Below are 27972 nucleotides of genomic sequence, written 5' to 3'. Positions count from 1 at the left end.
GAATGTCATGAAATACATTAGTTTTCATTTTACTAACAAATACTTTCCAAAACATGTACAACATGGTTGACCAAGAAAATAAATCTTGTTGAACCGTCTTAAGTAAAACTGAGAGCAACAATTTGAACAGAGTAATTTAAGATATGAAATTCTGACATAACTCTTATCTTCTGAGCCTTTGTGTACATGAAATCTTATCAGCCGTCCTCTATGATACTGTAGTCAATGGCTTTAGTATTTATTGTTATTTCATAATGTGCATTTCCCCCATTTTGCATTGTTGATGTCCAATGTGAAAACCAAACGTATAAATGTACATTTTTCATCAATATACAGTAGCAAAATGCACTTTTCTTTCAGCCAGACCCTCAGCACCCACAAGGCATTATGGTGATATAATCCAAACATGATTCACTTTTTGGTGTCAACATTTTAAATCTTTTCTGAGCTGAAAGAAACACACAGAAGGCACTTTCAACACCTGTAGCATTACCCTGGTATGAACAGAAGTGATAGTGGTGTATTTATTTGGTGTACAAGAGAGAAGATATGACCTACTTTGCTTTGTCTTACTGACTTAAAACATATTAACATTTTTGTGGGACAAAATACAAACGTTAGGTGAGAATTCGACAGTCTGTGATGAGAAACACTAAGGCACAATATACTTTTATGCTTTGGTGATTTTGCTATGTAGATTTCCTTTCTTCCGGAGCCTCTTTTGATATGAAAAGATATGGACTGTGAAAATCTGAAAAACACTAATGTGATGATTTTTATAAACGCAAACACTGAAAAATTCACAAACACAACTGTCTTCATCAAGTGGCGAGCGACACGCAAAAAGCAGTTTAGAGTTTTGGATCTGTTTGTCTTCAACATATTCAGTGTCCTGATTTTATGTACATTATTCGTTTCATGTTTTATTTTTGTATTAAAAAACTGTATTTGTTTCTAGTGTTTTAGTTTTTCGATCGCAGGTCACACTGAAAGAGCTCATGTGCAGTGTAAGGCAGACGGTTCCTCATAAATAATACAGTACATTTTCAATGCTCTTTCATAAAAGTTCACTAAGATGAAAATACCCCGGGGTTTAAGTCTTTGTAATGTACTGTTTTGTGTTAGAATAACAGATAGTACAACATAAACAAAGCTTTTGTGTACTATACCGATGCAACTTTATATAAACAACATCCTTCCCAAACAAAGTTGGTTAAAACATCAACCAGGTTAATAACATAAACATCCAATAAACGTAACAAAACCGTACCGCCAATTTTAACACAACTGATTAAAAAACAAACGAACAAACACCAAAGCACGAATGACAAAAATGATAATAAATGTAGTTATTTCACACCACGCCCGAAACGTGCCCTGGGTGGGACTGATACAGGCGCAGCCGCTTAAAATGAGCTTGTGAGTCATTCAAAGGCTTGTCTTAGTCCTCTTCGGCCATCGGCTGTGTAGTTGCCTTGGCTAAACGCCTCAGTGAATATAAAGTCTCCACTGTTCTCTTATTTCCTCTCTGTGGCCAGCGGGGAGCCGGATTCTGCTTAGTGTGACACGTGCGAGATGTGGAACTTCAATCTTTGACCAGTCGGTAGATGTGATGCTGTGCGCCGTGCTCGCTGTTGGAGACCTCGAACACGCAGGCCATGCACAGCAGGGTCTCTTGTGTTTCTCTGTTCGTCACCACCTGCCACAGGGCGAGAAATGCTGTTGTCAGTAATTGAAGAGACCAAAACCACGGTTTATAATTTGGAGTTTATGTAAACAAGCGGGTTCAAATTTGAGTCAGACCGTCATATGTATGATGGGGTCGTGGGGGATGTCATGGCAACCCCGATGACATATTTTAATAGTTTTAACTAACAGATCTTCATTGAGTCTTGTTTAATGGCCTCTATAAATAAACTATTGTACAATAAACTGCAGACATTGTGGAAGAATTTATCCACATAAAATAACACACACGTTTTAAAAACAACAAATGAAAACGATAGTGTTTTAGATTGTTGAATGAGCTAAGGAAAAAGGAATCGTGAATGATGATTTATATTTACAAATCTGATATATGAACTGGACTTAATAAAAAAGGACCTACCAATAGGATGGTGAAGTTTTCTAGTACGCTGTTCATCATGTATTTCTCAGGCAGGTGTTTCAGTTTATGGATGAAGTTGATCATGTATTCACACATGGGGGACCGGCTGATTTTGTACACGAAGCGTCCATTCTCAAACCGGGCGTATTCTGTCTACAGGAGAGATAATAAAATAATACCGCGTCACTAGTTCCAATTTAAGCAGCCTTGGCGATGTCATCCGATCAGAAATGTTGTTTCAGAGGCGGCACATTTCTGCAGATTTGTTATCACCAAATCAACTTAACTTTCTTTTCAATGATACATTTTAGTGAAACAAAAGCTAAAAAGTTCATTCTCACCTCTACTTTTTCAACCACTTGTTTTCCAAACGAGCAAACTTTGGTCGAGCAGGTGATGGTCATATTCTCTGAGCTTTCATACTGACTGGTCACACCGTAAAATCCTCCTGAATCTTCCTGAATGTTACAATTCAGATCAGCCTATAGGCAAAGATTTAAAAATGAATAAACAGCATAAGGAGACAATGGTGACAAGACGTGTGCATTTCCATCCCCAGGCTTCTGTGCACTTTGACAAATTCTTTCGCAGGAGTAAACAGCAAACCATTAATGTATTCTTCACCCACTTAAACTTTGAATAGAATCTCTTGATAGCTTCCGAGGCCGCAGACACATTTATGAAAAGTGTTTGCAACTTTTCCAGTGTATTTAAAATCAGAGAAATACATCATCAGATGCCATTGAATGGCAGCGCTAAAACAAAAAACATCCCTTGAGCAAGATTCAAGGCAATAAAACAAGATTGATGACAAGTGCAACGAGTGTCTAAAGAGCAGAAATGAAAAAGCGTGCGTCCATTTCAACAGCTGCTCTCCCTCTGAAAACATCTAGTACTATAGCAAACAAGGTGTATGTTTGTTGGTATAGCACGCTATAAAACCCAGCTGTGTCGAGCATCCCGGTTCACGTTCTAATAAGAGTTATAACCTTTAGAATGGCGCCAGTATTTTAATGAACAGAGAGACAGAGAATACGCTTTCTATCAGTCTGTATAGGATGTAGCCAGTCGGTTCGCTCATGTGTCTGCACCTGCCGTTCACAGCGGCAGGTGTTCAAATAAAGCGTCTCTATCTAACGCAGCATCAGCGGTATTGAAGGACAGCACTAGTTTGGTTTCACATTCAGATCGCGCTGGGATTAAATACATCACTGAAGGCTTTTAAACAGAACTTTAATAAAACCTGATACTTTGAGCGGCACACGTTCAGACGGGTGACTAATGACTGACCCATTCAGAAGCCTTTATGGTTTAAGGATTTTTTGTATATCTTTTATTGGTTTATTAAACGTTATGCTGACATATTTTATGAAAAGGTGTTGTGTACGTTTTAAAAACTTCTGAATGCCATCAAAGCCGCAATCCGTAACTTTTTTTGGTCTATAAAAATAAACAAAAATCAATCAAGCTTCAAGTACAGTAACTGTTTGTCACAAATGTGGGAAGTTCCAGCGTTCTGGACGTGACATTTTGTGTTATGGACATTTTATATTTTACTGAACCCTTGTTAAAGTCTAAACATAAAACACTGTCAGTCTATGTAAAAAAATTATATCTAAAAAAAGGGAAATAAACAAGCGTTATGGATGTGACAAAAGTGTTTTTGGGAGATGACAAACTTTGTAGGATTTCTGAAAAAAAAGCACAATCATGATGCAATAATACCCAATGAATGGAGAAGGGATGCCTCTTTATAGAACATAAAATAGTTGCTTTATATTTACTTTCATGTGTCCATTTATGAGGAATATGTGGCGTTATGGATGTGACATGGCACTTACCTGACTATGAAAAATCATGCACTAAAAATAAAACACATGCTTTAAAATTTGAAGAGAGATCTCACATGGGTATTTGAACCACCAAATGTTAAAATCTGCTGTTACCATAGTAAAAACCGCTGGTAAAAAAGTATTTTTTTCGTGGTGAGTTGACATTTTCACGGCATTTCCCATGTAAGTTGACTCACCCAAAACTTCACCAGGAAGAAGGCGTTCTGAGGCCCTTTTCCAAATAGCTCCTTCAGCCCGCCCTTCTTCTCTGGGAATTTATCGTAGATCTGACGTATGTCCACTGTCTCCAGGAGCGGGTCGCTGTAGGAAAGATTCGTCTGGCCGATCTGCACAAACAGATGCTTGTTGTACTGCGGAGAGAGGTTGTAATTAGATCAATGCAACATATCCGTTTACAGCGGCCTATTGAAAATGAATTAAACTCTGTTCGAAACTGCACAAAATTATTTGAAAGAAAATCGTCTTAAGGGGGTGGCTGTGAGAAGTCTTTTATAGTTGTATTGATTCCAATGCTGTTCCCAAATGTTGAGTAATGAAGCATTTAAAATCACATTTGTGAAGCTGTTTGTCTCCAAAGCTAAAAGTTTGCGTAACAGGACGCATGCTTTGGGATGGCAACTCATTCCATATATTGTTGCAACAGAAGATTAATAGCTGCTGTCATGCCGGACGAGAGGAACAAGCATTTCATAGAGACGCTGCCAACATGATAGATTACATAAGTCTGCTTTGAGATGGACATTTTGGTAACCTGTAGATCAGGGCAAGGTCTCACTTTTAATCCACCAATGTGGTTTTCATTTTCTTATCTTTAGAATTCCTGTAGCTTTAAGAAACAACATCATTTTCTGTGCTGTGTTCCAATGTAATTTTTTGGAGGATCTATTGACAGAAATGCAATATATAATATACATAAATGTCCTCAAAGGTGTATAAAAACCTTCCATAATGAAGTGTTATGTTTTTATTACATTAGAATGAACTATTTCTATCTACATCGCAGGTCTTACATAACATTCGTGATGTTGTATCTACAGTAGCCCTAAACGTACAAACTCCTCTCAAAAGTGAGAATTTGACAACATCTTAGTTCTGTGTCAGCCACCGTAGTGCATCGAGCTGTTGGTTGCAATTCGCAACCTCACCACTAGATGCTGCTAAATTTCAAACACTGGACCTTTGTTTTGATTTGAAAGTGATTTCATTTTAAAGACAGCAGGGTTAATGCTGTCATGGTTTTTTCTGTCGCCTGCTGTGAATCTCACAGGTGTGCTGACTCACCGATTCTGGGTCCCTCTGGTTCTCCAGGTAAGATGAAAACTCAACCAGCCGCAGTTTGGAGGTGCCGATAGACCGCCCGTGCCAAGGCGGCAATGCGGTTGACGGAGGTGTCGGCGACTCATAAGCTACACACACACAGAAACCCATCATATAAGTCACGACAGGCAGCACACAATGCTAACACCACAAACAGATGTCAAATATACTAATATATATTATAGTTGTGTAATGGCACACATCATAGACAACATTCTAGGTTTGAGCTCTCTGTATGCAAGTAAATACAAATCTAGCTCTGAAAAATTCAAAATGAATTTTGTAAAACAAAATAAAGAAAGCTAACTATTGAATGTCTGACACTAACCCGAACACAAACAGACATTTATAAAATAATAAATACATTATTAATATACACACCTGAAATGGCTGTGGCTGTCTGGATTGGATAATTTTGTGTGAATGGCTTAATGCTGAAAAGCAAGCGAGATTTATGATAAGATGGTGCGTGAAGGTTGCATATCTATGTATGTATAAATTAAGACTGAGCCTAAAGTCGCTCTAACATCATCTGCATATACTTACTCTTGCGAGGATCCCGGCTGCCCTGTTGACACCTGCCAAAACTAGAAAAGCAACACAAATGAGTTCGCTAACAATCTGTATATATTTTGTTACTGGATTTACGGTGGTTTATTGAGTCTCTTACCCCTGCTGCTCCAGGCAAAGTGGGTCTTGGGATCCCTGCCAGTCCCAGTCTGTTGTGGATGGCCGTGGCTGAGACTATCTGTGCCGAAGACATGGCTGCCATCCTGTTGATCGCATCGTTCTTCACGGTCTGGTCCTTCAAGAAATACCAAAATTTAGTCCCATTTGATCTGATGATAGGTCTCTAGTTGTGTTGTTCTATTGCCTTTATTGTTAGAAAAAACTGATTTAAAGAGACAGTTTAGCCCAAAATTTAAATTCCGTCATCATTTAGTCACGCTCAGGTTGATTCAAACCTGTATAAATGTGTCTGTTTTGCTGAACCAGAGAAAGAGATTTGGAAGAATGTAAGCAAACTGTTCTGGGGCACTATTGACTTCCACAAATCGATAAAAATCAATGAATCTAAGAACTGTTCCCTATTCCCTAAAATATATTTGTTGTGTTCAACAGAATATAGAACGTATCCAGGTTTGGGACAACTTGCGGCGAGTAAACTACGACAGAATTTGGGGTAAACTATTCATTTAATTCACGCTTGAATGTTTAGTTCAATCCAGCCTGTAATTCTGTATTAATGGAAACCAGCCTCATTATTCAACAAGGTTAAATTCATCTTGTTAAGTCTAAAAAACTGAATAAATAATTAGAATTTAAACTTTTCTATGTATGTATTATACAAGCTAAATAGGAAAAGAGAAGAGAGTTTTGACATTGACATCTTGAATCAGAACATCGTAAGCCATAAAGTAATGAAACAGTCTCTAGGTCATCTTAATATTTGCATAAACCTACACACTCGATTTTCTACACACATTAAATGATGTGAATTACGTTGCCTTTTCTCCTGCAGGTAACCATAGCTTAAAAATACTTTTTTAGGGATCAGTAAGAGGAAATGTTGAGTCAATGAATTGTCATTCACTGTTTAACCACCAGATGCCACAGCTGCTCAAACACATGAACCCCATATCACCCTATATCAGCCTCCCCCAAAACACGGTGGTCCACAACATCAGTCTTAAACATGTTCATAATGTGCCTTTTGTCATTTAATGTTACGTTGTGTTAATCCATTATTAACTTCCTTCAATATAATAGAATACATTAGAATAAAAGTCATCAAAGGCTCATAAAGTGTTCTGACATTTCAAATTTGCCCCTGAATTTGACCTACATTTTAAAGGTTCTATATTTTACACGTCAAATATTTTTCCGCGCATTCACCCAAAAGCAGGTCTTTTTGAAACACACTTTTGTGTGAAACAGGAAGGAAACAGATAGCATACAGAAGAAAAGAAGTTAGCAAGTGGACTGCATACTAACAACGCCAGTCACAAGCAGAAAATCTAGGTTAGCGACCGCCAAACAGCAGGGCACTCATCCACACACCATGTTTACTACGGATACGGCCTGAGGGAGCACACACATGCACGCTTAAACAAACACAATGTGTCCAACACGAGATTGGCATGTACCTTCAGCTTGGAGTGAAATTCTCTGGATTTCCGCCGGGCAAGAACCTGGATGTGACTAGAGACCTGGTCACACACACACGCAACAAACACAAAGGAACATTTTGTAACCATGGAGATGAAAGGCCTCCTGCCATTAGGCACAAAAACATGTCCTTTAATTACAAACTGAACATCTAATGCAACCTTTAACATCATGTTTACCAACGAGAAAAAAAGTGTCTTCATTGAGTTTGGAATTCATTTATTTTATCTTAAAATTGTAAAGACTTTTAGCGCACAAAGCAACAGGTGTTCAATGTTGTTAAGTATGTTTCGGTAACTAAGGAAGGCAGAAAGCCAGAGAGAACATGTTTAGAAGAAGATACAAAGAATGTCGGATCATTTATATTTACTGGAAATAAATGTAATTCAACATCTATAATTGTTTTGAAATATTATGAAATATATATATAAATGAACAAAAAATTATGTTTTTAAGGACATGTACTTCAGCCTCTATAATTGTTTTTAATATTACAAAAATGAAATATATAAATAAACATAAACAATGTTTTAACCAAATAAAATATTACAAAAATTATATATATAAATAAACATAAATAATATTTTAATTGAATAAAATATTACAAAAATTATATATATAAATAAACATAAATAATGTTTTAATCAAATAAAATATTACAAAAATTATATATATAAATAAACATAAATAATATTTTAATCGAATAAAATATTACAAAAATTATATATATAAATAAACATAAATAATGTTTTAATCAAATAAAATATTACAAAGAACGATATTTATAAATAAACATAAATAATGTTTTAATCAAATAATATACAGAAATTATATATAAATAAACATAAATAATATTTTAATCGAATAAAATATTACAAAAATTATATATATAAATAAACATAAACAATGCTTTAATCAAATAAAATATTACAGAAATTATATATATAAATAAACATAAATAATGTTTTAATCAAATTAAATGTTTCTTAAAATAATGTTTTAAAGGATGTATCATTTTGTTCAGCCTCTACAACTGTTTTAAAATATCATAAAAAATATAAATATATGCAAAAAACTATTATGTTTTAAAGGACATGTTACTCAGTGTCTTTAATTCGTTTTAAATATTATAAACATACGTTTTTTGTTTATTTATATATTTATGTGTTTTAAAGGTTGTACTTTAGCCCTATAATTGCTTTAAATATTATAAAACACTAAATATAAATAAAAGTATTGTTATTTTAAATTCAAAATTGATACCGAAATATAAAATACATGTAATACATGATATAAGAAATAGATGTAAAACTCATCTATAATATGTTAACGTTACATTAACTAACCTGCTTTCTTGTCCTTGTCTTTCCCGTTCTGAGTTTGATGTATCTGGCGATTAATTCATTGCGACCTGAACGGAAAACACAAAGAAATGCTTGTTAGTGAACAAAATTACATAACTTATCATTTTACTTTAATGTGCAAATTTTTCATTGGTACACAGCAGTTTTATCAGTATTTACAGGTTTACAGAAAAAAACATTTTTTGCCTTCTGTAACATTTAAAAATCCATCAGAGTATTTTCAAACAGAAACTTGTCACTTTAATACACACCACAATATCATTGGGTTCCATGTCATATAACTGAACTTGAATACACAAGTGAAATTGTTCAACTAAATGAAAGTCAGTTTTGCAACAAAATGATTTTGGGTGTCTGTCCCTTTAAGGACGCCATCTGACTCTAAGCCAAAAAATAGCGTCAGGGTATTTTCTTCGGTCAGCCTGTACCCAACGTGCCTGCAGTGTAATCTCTTCTTACCCAGACCCGGGCCTCCCTATTCTTCCAAACACAAACACGCGTCCACGCACTCGCACACACGCTCAGTGCGCACACAATGCGGGCATTCATGCACACCCTCCTCTCAGATCAAAGACTCTCCAAACGGCCAGCTGTGAGCATGCTTACTAGTGCATAATTCTGTCTTTTCACTCACTTGAAAACATGCTCAGCTGGACTTGGAAGACCTGCAAAACAACCTCCAGAGAGAAAAGGGACTTAGAGAGAGAGAGAGAGAGAGAGAGAGGGAGCCTGTTGAAAAGTGTTGAGTCTTGAGAGCCCCCTGCCATGGAGCTTGATCAACCAACCAAAGCAAAAAGTGATCAAAGACACTAATTCAGTCTCACCAGAAGATAAGACCAACGCTATCATTACAGAAGGACTGCAGACTACTGATCAACACAAATGTGCTACACGGATCAGATGGTTGTGTGTGTGTGTTTTATAAATAACAGGGTGCTAAATTGTTACCAATGTAATTGCATGTCACTATATGTACTTCGAAGACTACCATGGTACATACCATTGAGAGCACTTCATTGCTGTTGAACATGTCCAAAAATAAATAAACATGGTGCATGTTGCTGTTAGAATAAAAAAACTGGTACATTTTCAATAGTAAAATAGAAACTTTTCTGCTACTTTCAGTCTGATGAAAGATGAAAACATGTTGAAATGCCAACACTTGTTAAAATGCCAAACTCCCAAACATTAAATCGAAAAACAAATCTGTAAGATATCCAATAATGCATAAAGAGAATCTTAAATTATCCTTTTCATAAGTGTAAAAATTGTGTTCTCACTTTCCATAACAATCCTGAATAATCAGCCTTTTTCTGTAAAACAAATATAAATTTGTAATCATTAAAAATATATATTATAAATGTTTTACTCATTTAAAAATATATACTTTATTAAACCGTAAATGTGGTGTGACAGCAAAAAATGTGTAAAATAACTAACAATTAAGATAAATCATTCTTATGCTATTTTATACAATATAAATAAAACTGTTAATAATATAAAACAATATATTATTAACAGTTTTCAACACAGTAACAGTTTATTTGACAACTTCCCATAGTTATAGATATATACAAATAGATCTAGATCATTAATCCAACAATAACTGGAAACATCAGCCTCTTCTGATGACTAACCTTTGTCAGGCAATGTTTAGCTCTAAGAACAGATCTCGTAGAAATCTCATAGAGTTTGGAGATGACTCAACACATGGCCATTAAAGCGTACACCAGAAAAAAAACTTAAACGCAAACACAAGGTCTAAAGAAGTGGTACAAAGTTGAATCATTGACTGAGAATGGTAAGAAATGTGGTTAAACGGCTTGGAAGTGGCCGTATAAGTTTACTGTGGAAAACCCCCGTGCAGTGCAAGGTCGGACCCCATTCTTTTATAGTGCAGAAAAAGCATTGATATCAGCTGGTAGAAGTCATGCCACAAAAGCCCTTCAGGATGTGGTGAAGGTAATCAAATGATAATATGAGCAACAGTTCTATATTCAGGTAGTTTATTAAAAGCGATCAGACAAACGGACCTCATGTTGACTCATGGATGACCTTGAATGACTTCAGCACTTCTCCACTATAGAAAAAGGCAAAAAAAACAAGGACTTTTTCTGTACATTTACGTCCCGCAAGTATTAGGGTGTTGGGTACGACGGTGACTGGTGGGCGGAAACCCCAAATCTTTGGGACAATGGCTGTTGTGCCCTGCATGACCTGATGGATGACTTTAAGGTCTCGGGGTGCTATTAGAATCACAATAACCTAATCTAACAAAATAGGAAGATATTTTTAGGACATCCAAACACTTTGGAATGAAGAGCAAATTGAAGTCACATAATTCAAAGTTGCCAAACAACTTTTTCTGTATCTTAACTGCTAGAGAATGATGCTAACAACTCCAAGGTTGCTCAGGGAACACATCTGATAAACTGTACACCTTGAATGCATTGTAAATAGCTTTGGATAAAAGCATCTGTCGGATGCATAAATGCAAAAAAAAACAGTTGCATGGTTGAATTATATTCATGTGCAAGATTAATCAAAAAAACACATTAGCAGATTCATTTGCGTATTTGCAAAACTTTTATTTTTTGCTGGTGAACATCGTGGCTATGTTGGGTCCGCCAAACATGAAAATATATTCTGGTCTATTCAGCAGGGATGTCATTACTAAACTCTACTACCCCTCCCCAAAATTTGACTCCACCCTTCAGAACCAATTTAATCCTAATTACAGGTGTCCGCTTTCGTTTGGCAGGACCGCGGTTCTCTTAAAGCTACAGACATGCTGTTTCAGATGCACCATGTTTGAAGATTTTGGTCACCTAGATCGCAAACCGTCTGATTCTAAAACATGTCGACTCATACATCCGGAGTAATAATCCTGATTTACCACACAACCGCGCACTACAAAATGCCATATGGTTATAAATTAAAGGTCAGCCTCCGATAGCAGATGGTGACCTGAACAATCCCCTTTCTAGGATTGAGTCAGCTTAGACCGATATGATCAATGCAGGTGTTTCCCTGAGAGCAGGATCGAGGGGTGCGGCCAGTTTTTTGCCCCTGTCGGATAAAGCCATTCACACACATGCTGATATGCACACACATGCCTGCTAGCATCTGATTAGAGTTAGCCAGCTGTCCGCTGTGACGGGTAGGGCCCGTAACTCGATGACACCCCTCCATCGCAAGCCATTTTCAGAGGGAGGGTCTGAGAGAAATTTCAAGGCCAGATGGCAAGAGACCGTGACGGAGTCTTTTCTTTTCCAGTGGACACCCCACTAACACCCCCTCCCCATAAAGCTCATCCCGCCAAAACTGCAACGATTATTTAGTGAAACCAAATCTGAGAGGAAAGTCAAACATACGGCGGCCCCCGAAAAGTGCTCAGACACTTAGGCCGCAGACAAAAAAACGTTGCATCCGTTGTGTTTGAGCAATTGTTGAAGCATTCTAAAATTGTATGGCACTATAAATAAATAATCACTTTATTTTTTGTCTTATTTTGGGAAGTCGTTTTGGGTGAAATGAAAATGTGATGGTTTTGAATGATAAGCTGATAAACAGCTTGTAATGTTGCACAGTTTAGACACCTGTGTGAACTGACTGAGACCTTGGTATTGGTTGGATTTTTTATTAATTTTTACATTAAACGCGTTTTGATAAAAACAAAGAAATTAATATATTTTAATTGTAATTTATACATCCAAGGGTCAAAATTTCCTCACATAAAGACCAACAATGACAAGGCTAAATCAGTTATTATAATACATTTCATTTCATTATTATATGTTTATTTGATTATTTAATGTTATTTTATGTTATGACATTATATTGTCTTGTTTTTTATTTTATCTTATGTATTTATTTTTTCATTTCATTTATATTTTATTATATTGTATAATTTAATTTAATTTTATATATATTTCAAAGAAAGTGGCTAATAAAATTCAGTCAACATCATCTCTACCTTATTCCTGTTTTTTTGTGCACTAATTATATCTGCATCGAAAAAATGTGTGACTTTGTCTAGCTCCGCCTCTGAAGCAACGCTTCACCAGGGCTGCTATTCCCTCAACCAATGAGAGTCTGCGATGTTTCAGAAGGGAAGAAGTCTTCTATACAATTAAATATCATAAAGGTTTGACTCCTATCTGCTATTAAAACTCGCTTTTCACAATCCAATAAATTCCCGGTGCATAAAATCAAATCCCGCCCTACATTTTATCCAGTAAAATATCATACAAATACATCATTAGTGATTCATGTCAAACACTTTTAACCTTCATGACATTCTATAAAAGTCTAAACTATAGGACAGTTTTTCTGAAGCCTATTATCGGCTGTCTAGAGGAAGTAAACTGTACGCTGCCCTATGTTTCAGTTTAAAAGCCCTTAAAGCGTGTACAGCAGTCCAGTACTGAAAAGCCTCTCCAGAAAGCTGAAATCTCTGCTTCTCTTCCTCCAATAGAGTAACCAAACTGGAAACACAGCATGGAAGGAATTGGTTTGGAGGTTTTTTTTCTGTAATGGGAGCAATTAAGCATGCTTCCTGTGTGTGTGTGTGTGACTGTGTGAGTGTACATGCACGCGAGTGCAAGCGTGCTTGTCTGACTGTGTCCTAACATGGTGCGCTGGCTGGAAACATCACACCAGTCTACTGAAAATCACACGTGGAAAAACCAAACAGCCCCAAATGACCTTGTACTCTTTCTTTTTGTGCTCTTTCTTTCTTTTAATCACACTTTCTCCCTCATTAAGTTTAGCTTGAAAAGTTACATCGTGCATACTTGTGTGAGCGCTAAAGATGATGTTTGTCTGTCTGATGGTTTTCATGATACTGTTTTTCTTAGGCACTTGGATTAATGGCGAATTTAAAAAACATGGACTCTTTTAAAGCATTTTTATTGTATGCTCTAAATGAATAAGCACAAGTCGGTGTTGCTTTGCTAGAGTGTTGTGGCTGGTTATTAGTGTGTTGCTATGCAGCTGCTAAATTTTAGGGGGTTTCTAGGATGTTTGTATGGTTGCAAAATGGTAACTTTCTGGCCCACAATAAAAGCCTCTTAAAAACTATCCACCATCTCGGCAGGTGTGTTTACTCGGGCCAAAAAAAACATATTTTTGTATTCACATCTGACATGAATCGGATATTGTTGCACATTTGTAAATATATTAAAAAACTCCACTAGATCTTATTTTTATACATCTGATCTGAGCAACTTCAGAGTAATCACAGTGCTTATATCAACTAGAATCTTTGGTCCGGAGATTATTGTAAATATAAAAAAACTCCACATGTGGCTTTCAATCAGATACATTTAAGATTTCAGCACAAAATAAAGATACCGTAGCCAGATATAAGGCAAAATTAATATAAAATATAAGATCTAAACGCAGTTGCCACATGGCCGATGCAGATAAAAGAAAAAAAGTCAAAGAACCACGAAGTATATCATGGCCGTCATAGCAAGTGGAAACTTTGGATTGGAGATTATCGTAAACGCTCAGATACAAGTCAAGTCTTAAGTGAATGTAAAAAAAATATCAAATAGTAGAAAGACAATTCTGTACATTGAATTGGGATGTTTTAAAAAAACATGAGGACTACTAGGATACAGAAAATATTATTATACAAAACATCTAAAATATATAATATATATATATATATATATATATATATATATATATATATATAAATCAAAATAATTCTAGAATAATAATTATTATTATTATAAATTTTACAATCATTTATCAAATATTATTATCACTATCATAAAACAAGAACAATTATAATAATAATGTTTTTATTATTTTAATATAATACAATAGAAATAAAAATGTGAAATAAGAAATGCGAAAATTATATAAGTATATTCAAGAGCATTAAGAACAATAACTTTTTAACAGCTGCACGGCGCTGAGTGACAAACGCTTGTATAACAGGGATTACAGAATCAGTAACATGATATCAGTGTCCGTCTCAATCACTCATCCGTCTCAAACAGTTAAGAGGTGTGAGGATGGTGCATGCTGTGACCTGTCTCCTAACTGGCTCTCGGTGAGCTAACATGCATGCCCCTCGCACCTATCAGAGCCTAATGAGAACATTAATGCGCCTCAGACAAGACTCATTTCTCAGATCTGTCCGGTCCATCCCTAGCTGTAGCGAAGCCCTTCTTCAAATTCACACGCCATCTCTTGAGAGACGTGATTAAACTCTGTACCCCTGGGAAAGAAAGTGAACAAAAAATGACATGTCCTCAACAGCGGCCCCATTTTACGCGACACAAAAGAAACAAAACGCCATCTTTCAAATGGGAATATACATAGCTGATTTTGCAGACCTTAAAGAGTAAAGGGTTTTTAAAGTGACCCACATTCACGGACCTCCTCTGGAGCAACAATACAACCCTGAACAAGCAATGTCCTATGTGATTGTACAAACACTTTCACTTAAATCCCATATTTTTTACCCATCCTAAGCCACACATTTCATCTGGGCCCTTCTCTGTAACCCTTAACATACCCGTCGGGTGAGTAGTGTCGAGTGTTTACACATTTTTTTATTTATAAATGACAGTTATCCTTATATTAAGGTAAGATAGGACAAAGTATTTTAACATCCGAAAATGACACGCTTCACCTTTAAGAACAGTGGGGGATTGTCTTGTATTTTTGGACCACCTTGTTAAGTACTTCCATCATTTCAACAGCATACTAGTTAGCCAGCAGGTAATAATAAAATGACTTCAACTTCCATACCCTTTATTTTTTCATGCAGAATGTATTATGATCCAAACTGGCACTACACACTCGGGTCTGTTTTCCTGTTCTCCTATTGTGAAAGACACATCTTAAAATCACAGCGTTTCCTATGCTTCAAGGCACACATTATGGCCATGACCGCCTGAACACAACGTGCCACTAAACACTTTATTCATTTTTACAATGTCTTTTTTCTGACTAAGTAAGAGCAAATTTACATTCAGACAGTACAGTATCGCAAAATAAGGACACTACGGAAAGTCCGCTCAGGCCTCCGCTAGTTACAAAATAAATAAACGTACATTAAAGATTAACTTGAGTTGATTTTATTATGTTAAAATAAAGAGACTAGTGAGTAATACAAGATATATGAAACTAGGGCTGATCGATGACAAGAAAAAACATAATCATGATTATTTTAGCAAATATTGACAAAAACAACATGTTTTTATTGAATTAAAAGATTAAAATAGATTAAATAAAGTATAAATTCATGCATTTAAGTAAATAACATAAAAAGCAAAAAATAAATTACATAAAAAATGAATATTCTCCTAAAAAAAGGAAAACTACATTATCTAACTTAAGATGCCGCAATCTCGGTGAGAGTTAGTAAAGGAAAGTCGTTCACTGTTGATTTCTGTTTACATTTATGTATTTTAAGTGATTTAGATTGCATTCAATCTATGCATTTGAGAGTCAAAACCATAATTGTCTGCGCTGTTAATCCAACTAAGAAGAAATTCGACAATCTTTGCGAAAAGGATTGCGTCACCATAATCGTTTTCATTTATTTTCATTATTGTTGGAACCTGTACTTAAAATAAAAACGCTGACAAATAATTGCACAGTGCTAGTAGCACAACTGCTAGACGATCAGTTTTACAGTTTATAGCGGTTTATCAGAATCAAGTGCTTCACAAGTACAGGCGGAAATAAATGTTGAAATGGTTAAAAATATTATTTGGCAGAGATTAATTGAAGTCCTAAAAGAACATCCCCAAAAAAGTGAAACCATTGTGATTAGATCTTGCTTTCACTGAGCCCGGCAGGGAACTGTCAAATCTACTTAAGGGGTGTTTTCTCTGCCTAAATTAAGTGCTAGCAAAAGCAGAGCCAACCGGTTTGTGACATCATTGGAGGGTGCAGTAATTATCTTAAAATGCACAACATACCCCAGATTTAAACTAAACAAGTAATTTATTCCTCAAGGATGTATTAACGTTGAGATATTAGTGGTATGCCGTGAGGTTAAAGTCAACAAGAAAAACCTTTATGATAGTTGGCTGTATAAACTCTCTCTCTTCTGGCTTCACTCCAACTTTCGTGTCTCCAAGAAGCCGAGACGTGGCCCCTCAGGTAAACAGTGAGATAAGACGGGCCACGACGGGAGGAAAAACTAGTGATTGTTTTGAGGGTGAAAGGCAGTTGCCATAGTGATAGCTGCTAATTAACCACACAGCGCTAGCAGCAACCACGCTACAGACCTGGATCTTGACTTGTATGGGTCTGTGATGGGTTTCTCAGAAAAATTACATCTTAGCAGTTGCTACGGACAATGAAATAACTAACGAAGGTGACGGCAAAAAGGCCAGGGTACGGAATGTAACAAGGGCACCGGTGTGGGAGGTAACAGGTTTACCTCTATGACCCGAGACACCCCCCCACGAACAGCAGCCAATTTATTAAAAGCGAATCTGAAATACCTTCAGGAGAACCGACTGTGACCATGGGAACAAACAGGTGTCGATCGAGAAACCGTCGTTTTCGCATTCATTTCAACTTTACAAAAGGATTCATAGAACGTTTTATTTTATATTATAAGCATTATTTGCGGTTAGAATTAAGAATTAGTTCATTAATGCAAAATAAATTTGTGTGAGACAGTTTTCGCGAGTGACGCAAGTGTTTCAAATCAGAAACTGCAAAACTGAATAATCAATAAAATAAAACAATTAATTTGTTTTCATTAGCTAATAAGTTTATCGAAAATTATGCCAGTCAAAATAAAGTACTTTACAAAGTTTTGTAATCCCCAAAATGTATACATTTCTTTACGTTTCATAGTAAAGTGGACAACAGTTGTTTGGTGAGTTGTTTCTGAAAAAAAGCAGAATCTAATTCGGGGGAAAGCCAAGAGCATGTTCAATATCCAAAGAGAGAAAGAGGAGCAGTATTCCCTCTTTCCATGACATCACCCCAGCCGGGAGTTTTAGGGGGGCGGCTGTGGGGAATTGAGGGGGAGTGGGAGCGCAGCTGGTGTCAGCCGCAAGACCATCTGCTCCTAACTAATGGTTCACGCTGACTTTACAACAGAACCCAGGACGGCCAGCTCGCTTCACAGCCTGGCCCATCGGAGTCCCTTTTTCCAGTTTCAAAGGCCCAACGGACCTCACCGTTTCGCCCGGAGGAGTAAAACAACTACCAACTTTCCTGAGAACTTTCTGACGATCATTCTACCCGTCAACCTCAACAAACAACTCTCGATTACACGCAGTCAAAACACCCCTGTAACAGCAGTCTAAATACCGCATAACAAGTCAAAACAACATAGCGGTAATGTTGAGAAAAAGGTCTGCTTTTGAATTGCGCTAAATTGTTGGTGTTTCTTGAAACCCTTAGTTGTTTGCAATCTCAAAGGCAAAAAAAATTTGTGTGTGTTTTGAATTTAACGTAATTTGGGACACAATATGTTTGTTATGCCATACAAAAGGTATAACTATTACTTTGACTACATTGGAACAAATATCCAATTTCCAAAACATGTGTACTGTGAACAACTCCTGAGAAAAGTTCTTTAATATTTCTTAAATACGTTTTTTTTTTACTCACCGTACATCTTCCCCTCATCGGACAGGATGATTTTTCGTCGACCGCAGGGTGGGTAGATAGCCAAGGCCTCCTGAAAGCTCTGCTCAATGTCAGGACTCCACACACCCTCAGCATCCCCGTCCATTGGTTTATCGGCCGAATCGCTCATTCTTTCGATATCCTCCCCGGCACTCTCGCTGCCACTCCAACTGCTGTGATCCATGGCAACGGCTGGGACCTCCGAGCCCGATCCTGGGGAGCGCAAACCTGTGAAGATCAGCCGAAGGAAGTACATGACTGACCAGGTAAACTTCAAGGAAATATATAGCTAAACTCCCTGACAACAAATATTGAGGTATTGCCATGTCCCATAAAACCAGTATCATTGTACTTTCATGTACAGTATATAAACGTACGGATACTCATTCACTTTGGTTTTACATGGTTCTTTAAAGAATAATTGTATGACCATCATGGCGGTGCTCAAAAGATATACGGTACCAATAGCATGGTACTTTTTTACTATGTGTGAAAAGATTGATTTTGAGTTAATATAATGGAAAAACAAAGCAATAAATGTTGCCATTAGAATACAAAATGTCTTGATTCTCAAATCTGGTTTAGGAAATTAACAATGATTAATGCTGAATACATTTAATACAATTAAAACTTTCTTCCCCCTCGTAAAGCTAAAAGATAAAGCCTGAAAACTCATGAAGGAAATAACCGAAGACTTAAACCAAGCTCATTTGGAAGTGGCACTTAAACCATAACAGCTGCTGTCTTACAAGGGAACACTTACAAGCTGCCAATGATTGAATTAAACTGTGGTCGACATTTGCTGAATGACAAATTTTTATCCCTGAACTTAACAGAGAGCGATTAAGCCAAATCATATGCGACGCTCTTCCAAGACACCGCTTTCATCGTCAACGCCGCACAACCACATCATTTCAAGTTAAAGGGAATGGCTCGCGCAAACGCTGTGAAATAACTGTGGCTAATCACAATCCCTTTATAAAACTATAGAGCTAATCAGATATCTGGCAAAAAATCACCTTCATGTGCAGCCAAGTGCCTCATATAAATAGCCAACAGGGGTACAACATCAAACATGTGTGCGCACAACTTTGAAATGAAGCAAAGAAGCGTTAAAACAATGAGAAAACACTAAAAACAGACTCGAATGGTTGTTTAAAATTGTTAATGGCAAAATCTGTGTTTGTAAATCGCGTCTGGCATGGCGGCCATGCTTACGGGGACATGACCAGTGAAAACAGTGCTGCCTATTGTGGAACTACCACCATGTGTTTCCTGTCAAACTTGAGCAGGCTACACTTTACAATTTTTTCGGGTTGTGAGCTGTGTTTCTATGTCAAATGTATGTGATAGTATAAGCTATAGAGCCTCTGGACCAAACTGTCCACAGAAGTTAGCTCAGATTGACAAAAACTCCCTTGGTTGAAAATGTATATATTTTTTTGGCAAAAACAGATTAAAAATCACGTTTTATTATGTATCATGTTTATTGTTTTTTTACTTTATAATCAAAACAAACCAACTGAAGATTGATTGATATGAATTGGAAAGCACAATAAAAAACATGATTTTTTATTTTTTTAAATGATTATTATATAAGTTATGTTATTTTTGCAAAGGAATACTTAATTAATAAAAAATCACAACTAGCTTTATACAACTAAGATATTCAGGATTTTTTTGTACAACAATGTAATTATATGTCATATAATAATACCATAAAAAACGTTTCAACAAAACATCCCCTGATAAAACATTAACAGAATAATAGAATTAAAAATAGTTAATATTCATAAAATACTAACAATATTTAAAATATATATAAATTAATAAAATAAAATACCATTACATAAAAATACTAATACACTAATATGAAGGGTGTATTATTTGGCCACTTCACTTTGCTATGTTTGTTTGTTTTGCAGAGAGTTTTACGTCTCTTTTCATTCTTCATGCTTGTAAGTGCTGCTAGTGTGTGTTGAAAACGTACTTTCCTTAAGGTACAGTCACAAAATACAGGAATGTTTGCACAGTTTCAAAAGTTTGATTTTGAAAGATGTGCTTGTAACATTTCAATAACCCCACGACGTTTCCACTAGCACATTTTTATAAACGATAGAAGTCTACGGCACATCCCCATTTAGAAAACTACATTACTTTTTTGTCACTAGGTGGGTGGGTCTCGCACTTACACTGCAGTGATAACTAACTGTTTTTATGCAGTCTATGCTGACATTGCGAAACCTCAGTGGTACTGCTGAGAGAGTGATAAAAATTCTTGCATGCTGCAAACTGCTAAATGGTTTGGCTCTTAAACATCATCTTCCTGACTTAGACATGAACTCAACTGTAATGACTTCCAGCACAGTCATATGTATGCTTTTGGCTTCGGCCACAATGACATCGCAATGTGTAGTTTTCAACGTAATGCGCATCATGGAAACATGTACAGAACTCTGTCTTGTACCAAAGTGTATCTGCCTTTTCAGTTTTCTAGAACAGATAAGATTTGTGTAACATTTAACTTTTATCACAGAATACCAGATCTGAATGGTTGGCCACCTTGCCATGTGAAACCAAAGATATTTGCACACGCCACATCGGTTTGGATGTCTTAACAAATCTCCGTGTTCCGTTATGTCTGCACATGTAACCGACTCATAATTCCCGGCTGTGCGTCGGGTGGGCAGTCTGTCCGCTCTGGCGCTTTTGCTCAAGCAAAGTGGCCGTGAAAGCCAAGATGTTGTGACTGTTGCAATATGGCTGTGCTTGATGTTGGAGAGAGAAGTGCTTGTGCTGGGGCATCGGTGGCAGATGGAGGGCCGAGATTAGTCATGCAACAATGTACTGTGGTCACACTTACAATACACTTCACCCTGCAGGCAGCCTCAGCCGGCCAAACAAGACGCATGGGTGCGATTCCACACTAACTGGGAGGCACACATCCACCCTGGGCAGCTGTCTCGCTCCCTCTGGTCTACTGTTACTGCCAACGGATGAGGGTACCTTGGAGTATGTGTGTGTATGCTGGGCCTGTCCACATGCACATGCTTGATGTAATTACATGTAATGATATGCATATGGCCATGAAGAGTATCATGATGAGACTCATTTGTGTCAGAGAAATAGCAAACTTTCCCACTTGTCCCTCACAGTTTCTACAAGTTTAAATCACAAACATTTTTAGTGACGAAATCTGCTGTATGTATGCTGGGTGATGCTGAGGCTCTTGTGCTTCAGTACTAAATGTAGCTGTAATCGAACTGTCCATCCGCACATTAACAACTGCTTATGGATGTAGTTGGTAAATAGCAAAGATCAATAATTCTGCCTGCCACTTTGCTTCTTTGAAAAATGAAAATGTATTACAAAAATCTTTTTACCGTAAATTACAATTCCATTATGCCACTAAAACAAACATAATAACTTGACTGTTCCGGTGCATTTAATATTTCACGTATTGCTGCTGTCCTTCTCAAACCTCGTATCTCCATAATTTGTGATTTTTGCCATAAATCATTATTATAAGACACGCTTTACGATAGTCAATAGGTTTTGCAAATATCTAACCGATAAAAAGTATTAAAAAGTGCTTGTCTACTTTGTAGAGTATTTATTTATTTAAAAAGCAAAGCGTATCTTGACATCAGAGGTTTTAGAAGGACAGCGACGATATGTTCTACAACGTAGAACAAAATACAGTACGTTTATATAGAGAGAGTTCCAAATGTCTGAGACTGCGATTTTGATGAGATTAATCTATATTTAAACCTGGAAAAAACCACGTTTTAGCGTTCTGAAAAAATGTCAAACAAAGATGTTGGGAAGTAAAATACTCACGCTTCTACACTTTTTCTAGTACTTTAATCAAATAAGCTAATTTCTGACACTGACCTCCTCCTTTGTACAAAAGGTCAAATATTTGCACAAGATGCTCTTTGAAACATCCATAAATCATATTTAGATAACAAAATGCACAATGAAAGCATTTGTACAAGTGGCCTTAGATGTTGGAACCCAGTGTATGTCTCAAAAATTTTACATGCACAGACAAATAACTGCAAAATCTGTAACTGTACACAGGCTACACAACATCTTTGTTGCAAACTGTGCCAACATTGAATTAATATGATATATTTAATTGCAGCAATTGAATGAATGTCAAAAATGATTTAAACCATAACCAAACATCGAAAACAAACACAAAGCTTTTTCATGATTTTTTTAATGCCAATCCTCTGAATGCTCCATTCAATAAAACGAAACAAATCCTCCCCACATGGTTGCATTAACCCTCGTAAGCCATTGCCATTCTCATAACACAAGATATATAAGACACAATGGAGGCGGCTTATTAAGTTAATAAGTGAAGGCATAATGAACGAAGGGTTTTCATATATCCAGCGTGTGTAAGCGATCTATCTCCGAGCGCTTTTCTCCAGTGCATTTCGAGATGCACGCACAATGCTATTAGTCTCTATATTACTCTGTCATCAGGCAGGAAATTCAATTAAGAATGACCTAAAAATCCCTTCTTTCACTGTTTCTCTGAAGGGCTTGAGCATTTCAATGGCATGCGTTGTGTTGCGGCCGGCACATCCTGTGCTGCGATCGTCGTGTTGTATTTGCTTAGATGAAACCACGTCCTTTTATTTCTGCGGAGGAACCATGTCAGAAAATCCTGCCTCAAAGGAAGCCTTGCCTTAGAATCCAAACAGTATTATCTGAGGAAGACGTCTTCAAGATGCAGATGAAGAGTTCTTAAGAGCCGTGATTCACTGAGAGCGGCGCAGAAACGTCTTTCATCAGAAAATTGTTCTCAATCTTGTGATACCTTTCACCTCCTCCGGCTCTTTAAAAAGAGCTTACTTAAAAATAATGATTTGTCACAGTTATTAATAAAGTAGGAGGCTATCAATTTTTGATACACTCAGAAACAAGTCCATTAGAGGACATTTCACAAGTTATCTGAAGAGCATTGAACTGGCACGTCCCAACGTAAGGGGAGGTGGCACAAATACACCCACCTGAACAGTACCAGTTCACAATTTGGCTGTCTTTACATTGTATGCTTCCCAGATTATGACCTTTCTTTAAATTTGGAGGTCGTACAAACTTTCTACATATCCCAGCAAAAACTGGTCTGGCAATCACGCCGCATGGTTTCCTACAGGCGCTGGGCATGTACTATAAACGCTGTTGTTATTGCTTTTCCTCCAGCTACGTAATCCTCTCAACTAAGTGCCAATGACCCAAAAGTGAGAGCTGAACTTCTGTAAAGTTATTGTGAAATGGAAGGAGAGAGGTCTCCTTGAAATTGTTTTGCCAAAATATATGTCGATAGACAATTTTTTTCAAATTAGTCATGAATTTTGTATGGAATCAAATCGGTAAAATACAACTACACCCCAAAAATGTGCCAAGACAAACATGAAACCTGATGTGTAATACTTTGGTAAATCACATTAACTGACTAAATAATTTTCACTGTGTGCTATCACTTCAGCGCCATATGGAAAGTCCACTTCCTTCCAATCCTGAGACAATCCGGGTGCAGCCTAGCTTCCTTTAAGTCGCGGTGGTCTGTAATAACTCCACGAGCTCCATTCTTCCAAAAGAGGCTATTTTTCGCTGAGTCAGACCCTGCTATTATCCAATGTCTTCCTGGGGTGTCACTCTCCCCACGCCGTCCCACAATGCCTCCTCCAGGAAATGGAAGAGACGACGTGTTCAAATAAGTGCGAGCTCCCGAGAAGCATGACCAGTGTTTGCTCATAACCTTTCCTGACCATCCAGCAGGGCACAAATACATTTACTCCAAAGGGGGTCGTGAACTGTAGTCTCCAACTGATTTACCACAGATAGCTTCTCTGAGGGAACACAGACGGTTCTTATAAATGTCGTTTCAAAACTCAGAGTACATCTGATCGCGCTGTATGAAAACACAATGGCTAGCGCTTTTCGGACATCACCTGAAATTCATCTAGGTCACAGCGGTGTCTTTTCTAATCTATTGTCCCGACAGGAAAAGAAAAGGTTTTTTGCCTTTTGGGCTATATTTTTTCACAGAATACCATACTATCACCAAAAATATATTTACTTACAAAATGTAATGATAATGTTCATACTTTCAATACACATCATACTTTTAAATGTTAAATTGACACTCTATAGAGGGTAGGCTGAATAAAATAAACTAAGACTGTTACAGTTCAGACCTTATTTTATGAACGCTGTACAGGAGGGGAATAATACCGTGTTAACTGGAACTCTGAGGTCTGTGTTTGTTTCAGGAACTGACTCACTAACTGATTCCACTACAAGCACAACTCCCTTAGTCGTTTTTTCTGGGTTCTCCACTAAGCTAAGGCAACATTAAAGAGAGAAATAAATAAAAATATACATTTCGAGATTAAAACACTACCCACACAAAGGAGACTTTTAGTTTGTTAAAACCGCACAAGCAACAGTGTAGTGATCATAAAAATGCTTGTTGAATGTTTGGCCAGTAATCAGGCACTAGCAGACCGCTGACGTCAGTGGCACAGTTCCAGTAAGGGTCTCTCGCACACTCTCTGGCTGTCCTTGGTCTCGTGGAGCGGTGGGCTGTGTGGAGTGAGCGGTCCTTTTGTGACAACAGAGTTTACCTCAGGGCATGGCGTGGGCCTCCTGCTGCCCTGGGCCACTGAGGACACCCTATTGTTCCTGTGTTCCGCGAACAAAGCCGGCCACCAGTGCCCCTGATACACACGGTCCCACTGAGCTATTGTTGAACTGACAAACTCTCAACCCAAATTTCATTACATATGAATTTTCTTTTGTCGCCACTTCGGGCTTCCCTCCCGCGTTTTGCTCCGACAAATGTCTTCGGGTTTCTTTTATACTCGCCCCACACCCCTTCCAGTTATCACACAGGACTTGTGACTGCGCATGTTAAAAGAAATGGGAAAAAAAGGTAAGAGAATGGACACGTGTCTGACAAGGGAAAGCTGGTCTGTATGGTCAAAATGGGGGCCGGAGAATGCCAGAAAAATTAGTTTTTCACATGTTATAAACGTGTCTTCGATGAGCATGTAATGTCATCACTTCTTACAGAGTGGATTCTCAACACCTGTTGCTTAAATGCTTACAGTGTACATGTAATTAAACTGATTGTGTGTTTCAGAAAGCATATTTTGGACATTCGGCAAAATCTGATATAATATCATTTATTATTTAAAATAATTAATGAAAAATGATGTATAAAAAAGTTATAACTGATCAGATGTTTAAGAGGTCATTCAAAGAAGATTTTTTTGTCATTTGCTCAGTCCAAATTTTATTACTGTGGGCTTGCCATTGTGCTTTCAGTAAAATTAAAAAAGTTGAAAAAGCAAAACGTGTCATTCATTTCGTACTAAAACGAAAAGTCATTCATTCTCCGAAGATGTGTACTTTGACTGCACAAATCATAATACCTCCCACAACTGCGGTGTACTTACTCAATAACCCCCTCTTTGCATAAAAAGACAAGAGAACAGTACAAAATACAACATAATGGTGTTGATAAGCTAAATTACCAGACAACATCGGAGCACACACAAGCCATATGGTGCCTCCACCACTATCGCCTGTTGCTGGCATAACAATGGGGCTGGCTAGACGATGAGTGGCAGCAACAGTCAAACAAATGGCTGTTCCTCTGAATTAAGCCCCGCACCAGAATGAATACACAGTTTAGCATCTTTCAGCCTACAGGTGCGCTTAAGTGGCAAACCAGATGTCAGCATGCGAGCGGGTCTGTTTGTGGAGTAATTCAGGCGCTCCGCGAGCCCCTGCTTCAATAACAGCAGGGACAATGAAGGGCCCCTTCCCCCATTTTCCCACAATTCTGTGCTCCAAAAGGAAGCCCTGTCTAGTGATTTGTGATTCTAGTGATTGTATTTTTATTTGTCAAAGTTTATATTCTTAATAAAGAAAATGTAACTTTACAGTAACTGTATAGTTTATATGCATTGAACAAACTAAAATGTTAATTTGTTGACATAAATAAAAATAACCACCCAATGATACAGTGTAAATAATTTGTAAGGAACAATTTGTGTGACTGAGAAGGTTTAAGCATTTTTTGTGTCAGCTTGGGATCTAAAGACACGGTTTTTCAATTTCAAAAGAGTGCAGCTGCTTTGTTTACATAAGTTAAATAGAAAGGCAAAGTCAAAACAACAATACAATGGGGGGGGGGAGCGACCTCCTGTGAGACAACAAACTAGGCTTCTGTCAGATAATGCGTGTGAGAGAGGGGGACACAACAAACGAGTAAAAAGTGTTTCTGATGCAATGCTACTACAGTAGTCAGATCTTTAAACACTAACTCACAAACAAGTTGTAAACGGATATCGTTTATTTAACCTACATACGTACGTACGTACGTCACAAAACTGCCTGATGGATCGAAGTCTGAACAAAATTGTTAAATAAGACACATCATCTTACACAGACATAGTCCTAAATGTTCATTTTAAGCTTTTAAACGCACTTATTACGTCTATAATATTGAAAGCAGTATTAAGACAAAAGATTCAGACAAGAGCCTAATTTTAGTCTGAGGGCGCTATCAAACATCCAGATGAATTATTAACAGGGGCTGGACCATGGACTTTCTCCCTAATCCTTTATTTATGTACACAAAACTGGGTTTTTTGAGGAAAGCAAATAAAGAGACTACGAAATGTGTCAATTTAACAATACGTCACTGAGGTCAAGTAAATTACCACAAATCGCATCACAAACATGAATCAGCATGACGCGCAATATTAAACATTCAAGTTATAGTGACTAAGTTACTTACAGTTACAGAGAGATCGCGGTGAACCAGTTGGCGCAGCTGGTCGCAGGAAAATCCACAAGTGACGAAAATCTCTGCGGATGTTTGTACAATCTACAAACAAACAATTTATACATGGATCGGTTGATTTAAGTGGCAATGTTGGCACAAATACAAGATACAGTGCGATGACGTGACGCGTTTTGCTTCGCTTTTCAATGGGAAGATTATTGTCGCGTCACTTTTTGAAAAAAAAAGCGGTTAAAATTAACTGTATTCTCACCATCTTAGCCTTAGACAATTCATAAACACAATACATATAGGTTAGTAAACAGGTACAGTGAAAAAAATTATATTGATATTATAATAGAAACCAATTTTAAAAGGACACTAAATGGATTATATTACTTAACACCGCTTATCACAACTTCGTATAAAGCGCAAACTTACCTCAGTTTTTGAAACGCGTGTGAAGCTCGGGATCTGCTCGCGCGCACGCACGGATTTGTTTCCAGCTGATCACTTTTTTTCTTACGTCCGAGCGCGTGAGAGAGCGCGACTATTCCGCGTATCTAAGAGCGATGTGAAGTATGCGCGGAATGAGGGCAAGAATGAAATGAACGCGAGGATCTGAGTTTGCGTAGGGGGCGGGGCAGGAGTGACGTCGCCGAAGAGCTCCCGGGAGGTGGGCGGGGCCGCGGCTGTGTGCGTGACCTCACAAGGGGAAAGTTG

General features: G+C 37.4%; 1 protein-coding gene across 1 annotated transcript; it reads right to left on the bottom strand.

Moving 5' to 3' along the window:
* Positions 1–3: 3 nt before the first annotated feature.
* tead1a (TEA domain family member 1a) lies at positions 4–27896 on the bottom strand. The gene is made up of 13 exons (XM_056739863.1): positions 27691–27896; positions 27265–27354; positions 18417–18662; positions 8793–8857; positions 7425–7487; positions 5948–6082; positions 5824–5864; positions 5659–5711; positions 5242–5366; positions 4137–4310; positions 2449–2589; positions 2108–2260; positions 4–1699 (listed from the first exon to the last, which is right to left on the bottom strand). The coding sequence occupies exons 3-13, from the start codon at positions 18616–18618 to the stop codon at positions 1586–1588; spliced, it is 1266 nt and encodes a 421-aa protein (XP_056595841.1). The 5' UTR covers positions 18619–18662; positions 27265–27354; positions 27691–27896; the 3' UTR covers positions 4–1585.
* Between the last annotated feature and the right edge of the window lie 76 nt (positions 27897–27972).

Source organism: Triplophysa dalaica, chromosome 24 (genome assembly GCF_015846415.1).
Source record: "Triplophysa dalaica isolate WHDGS20190420 chromosome 24, ASM1584641v1, whole genome shotgun sequence".
Classification (NCBI taxonomy): domain Eukaryota; kingdom Metazoa; phylum Chordata; class Actinopteri; order Cypriniformes; family Nemacheilidae; genus Triplophysa; species Triplophysa dalaica.
This window is presented reverse-complemented; position numbering and strand designations above follow the sequence as displayed.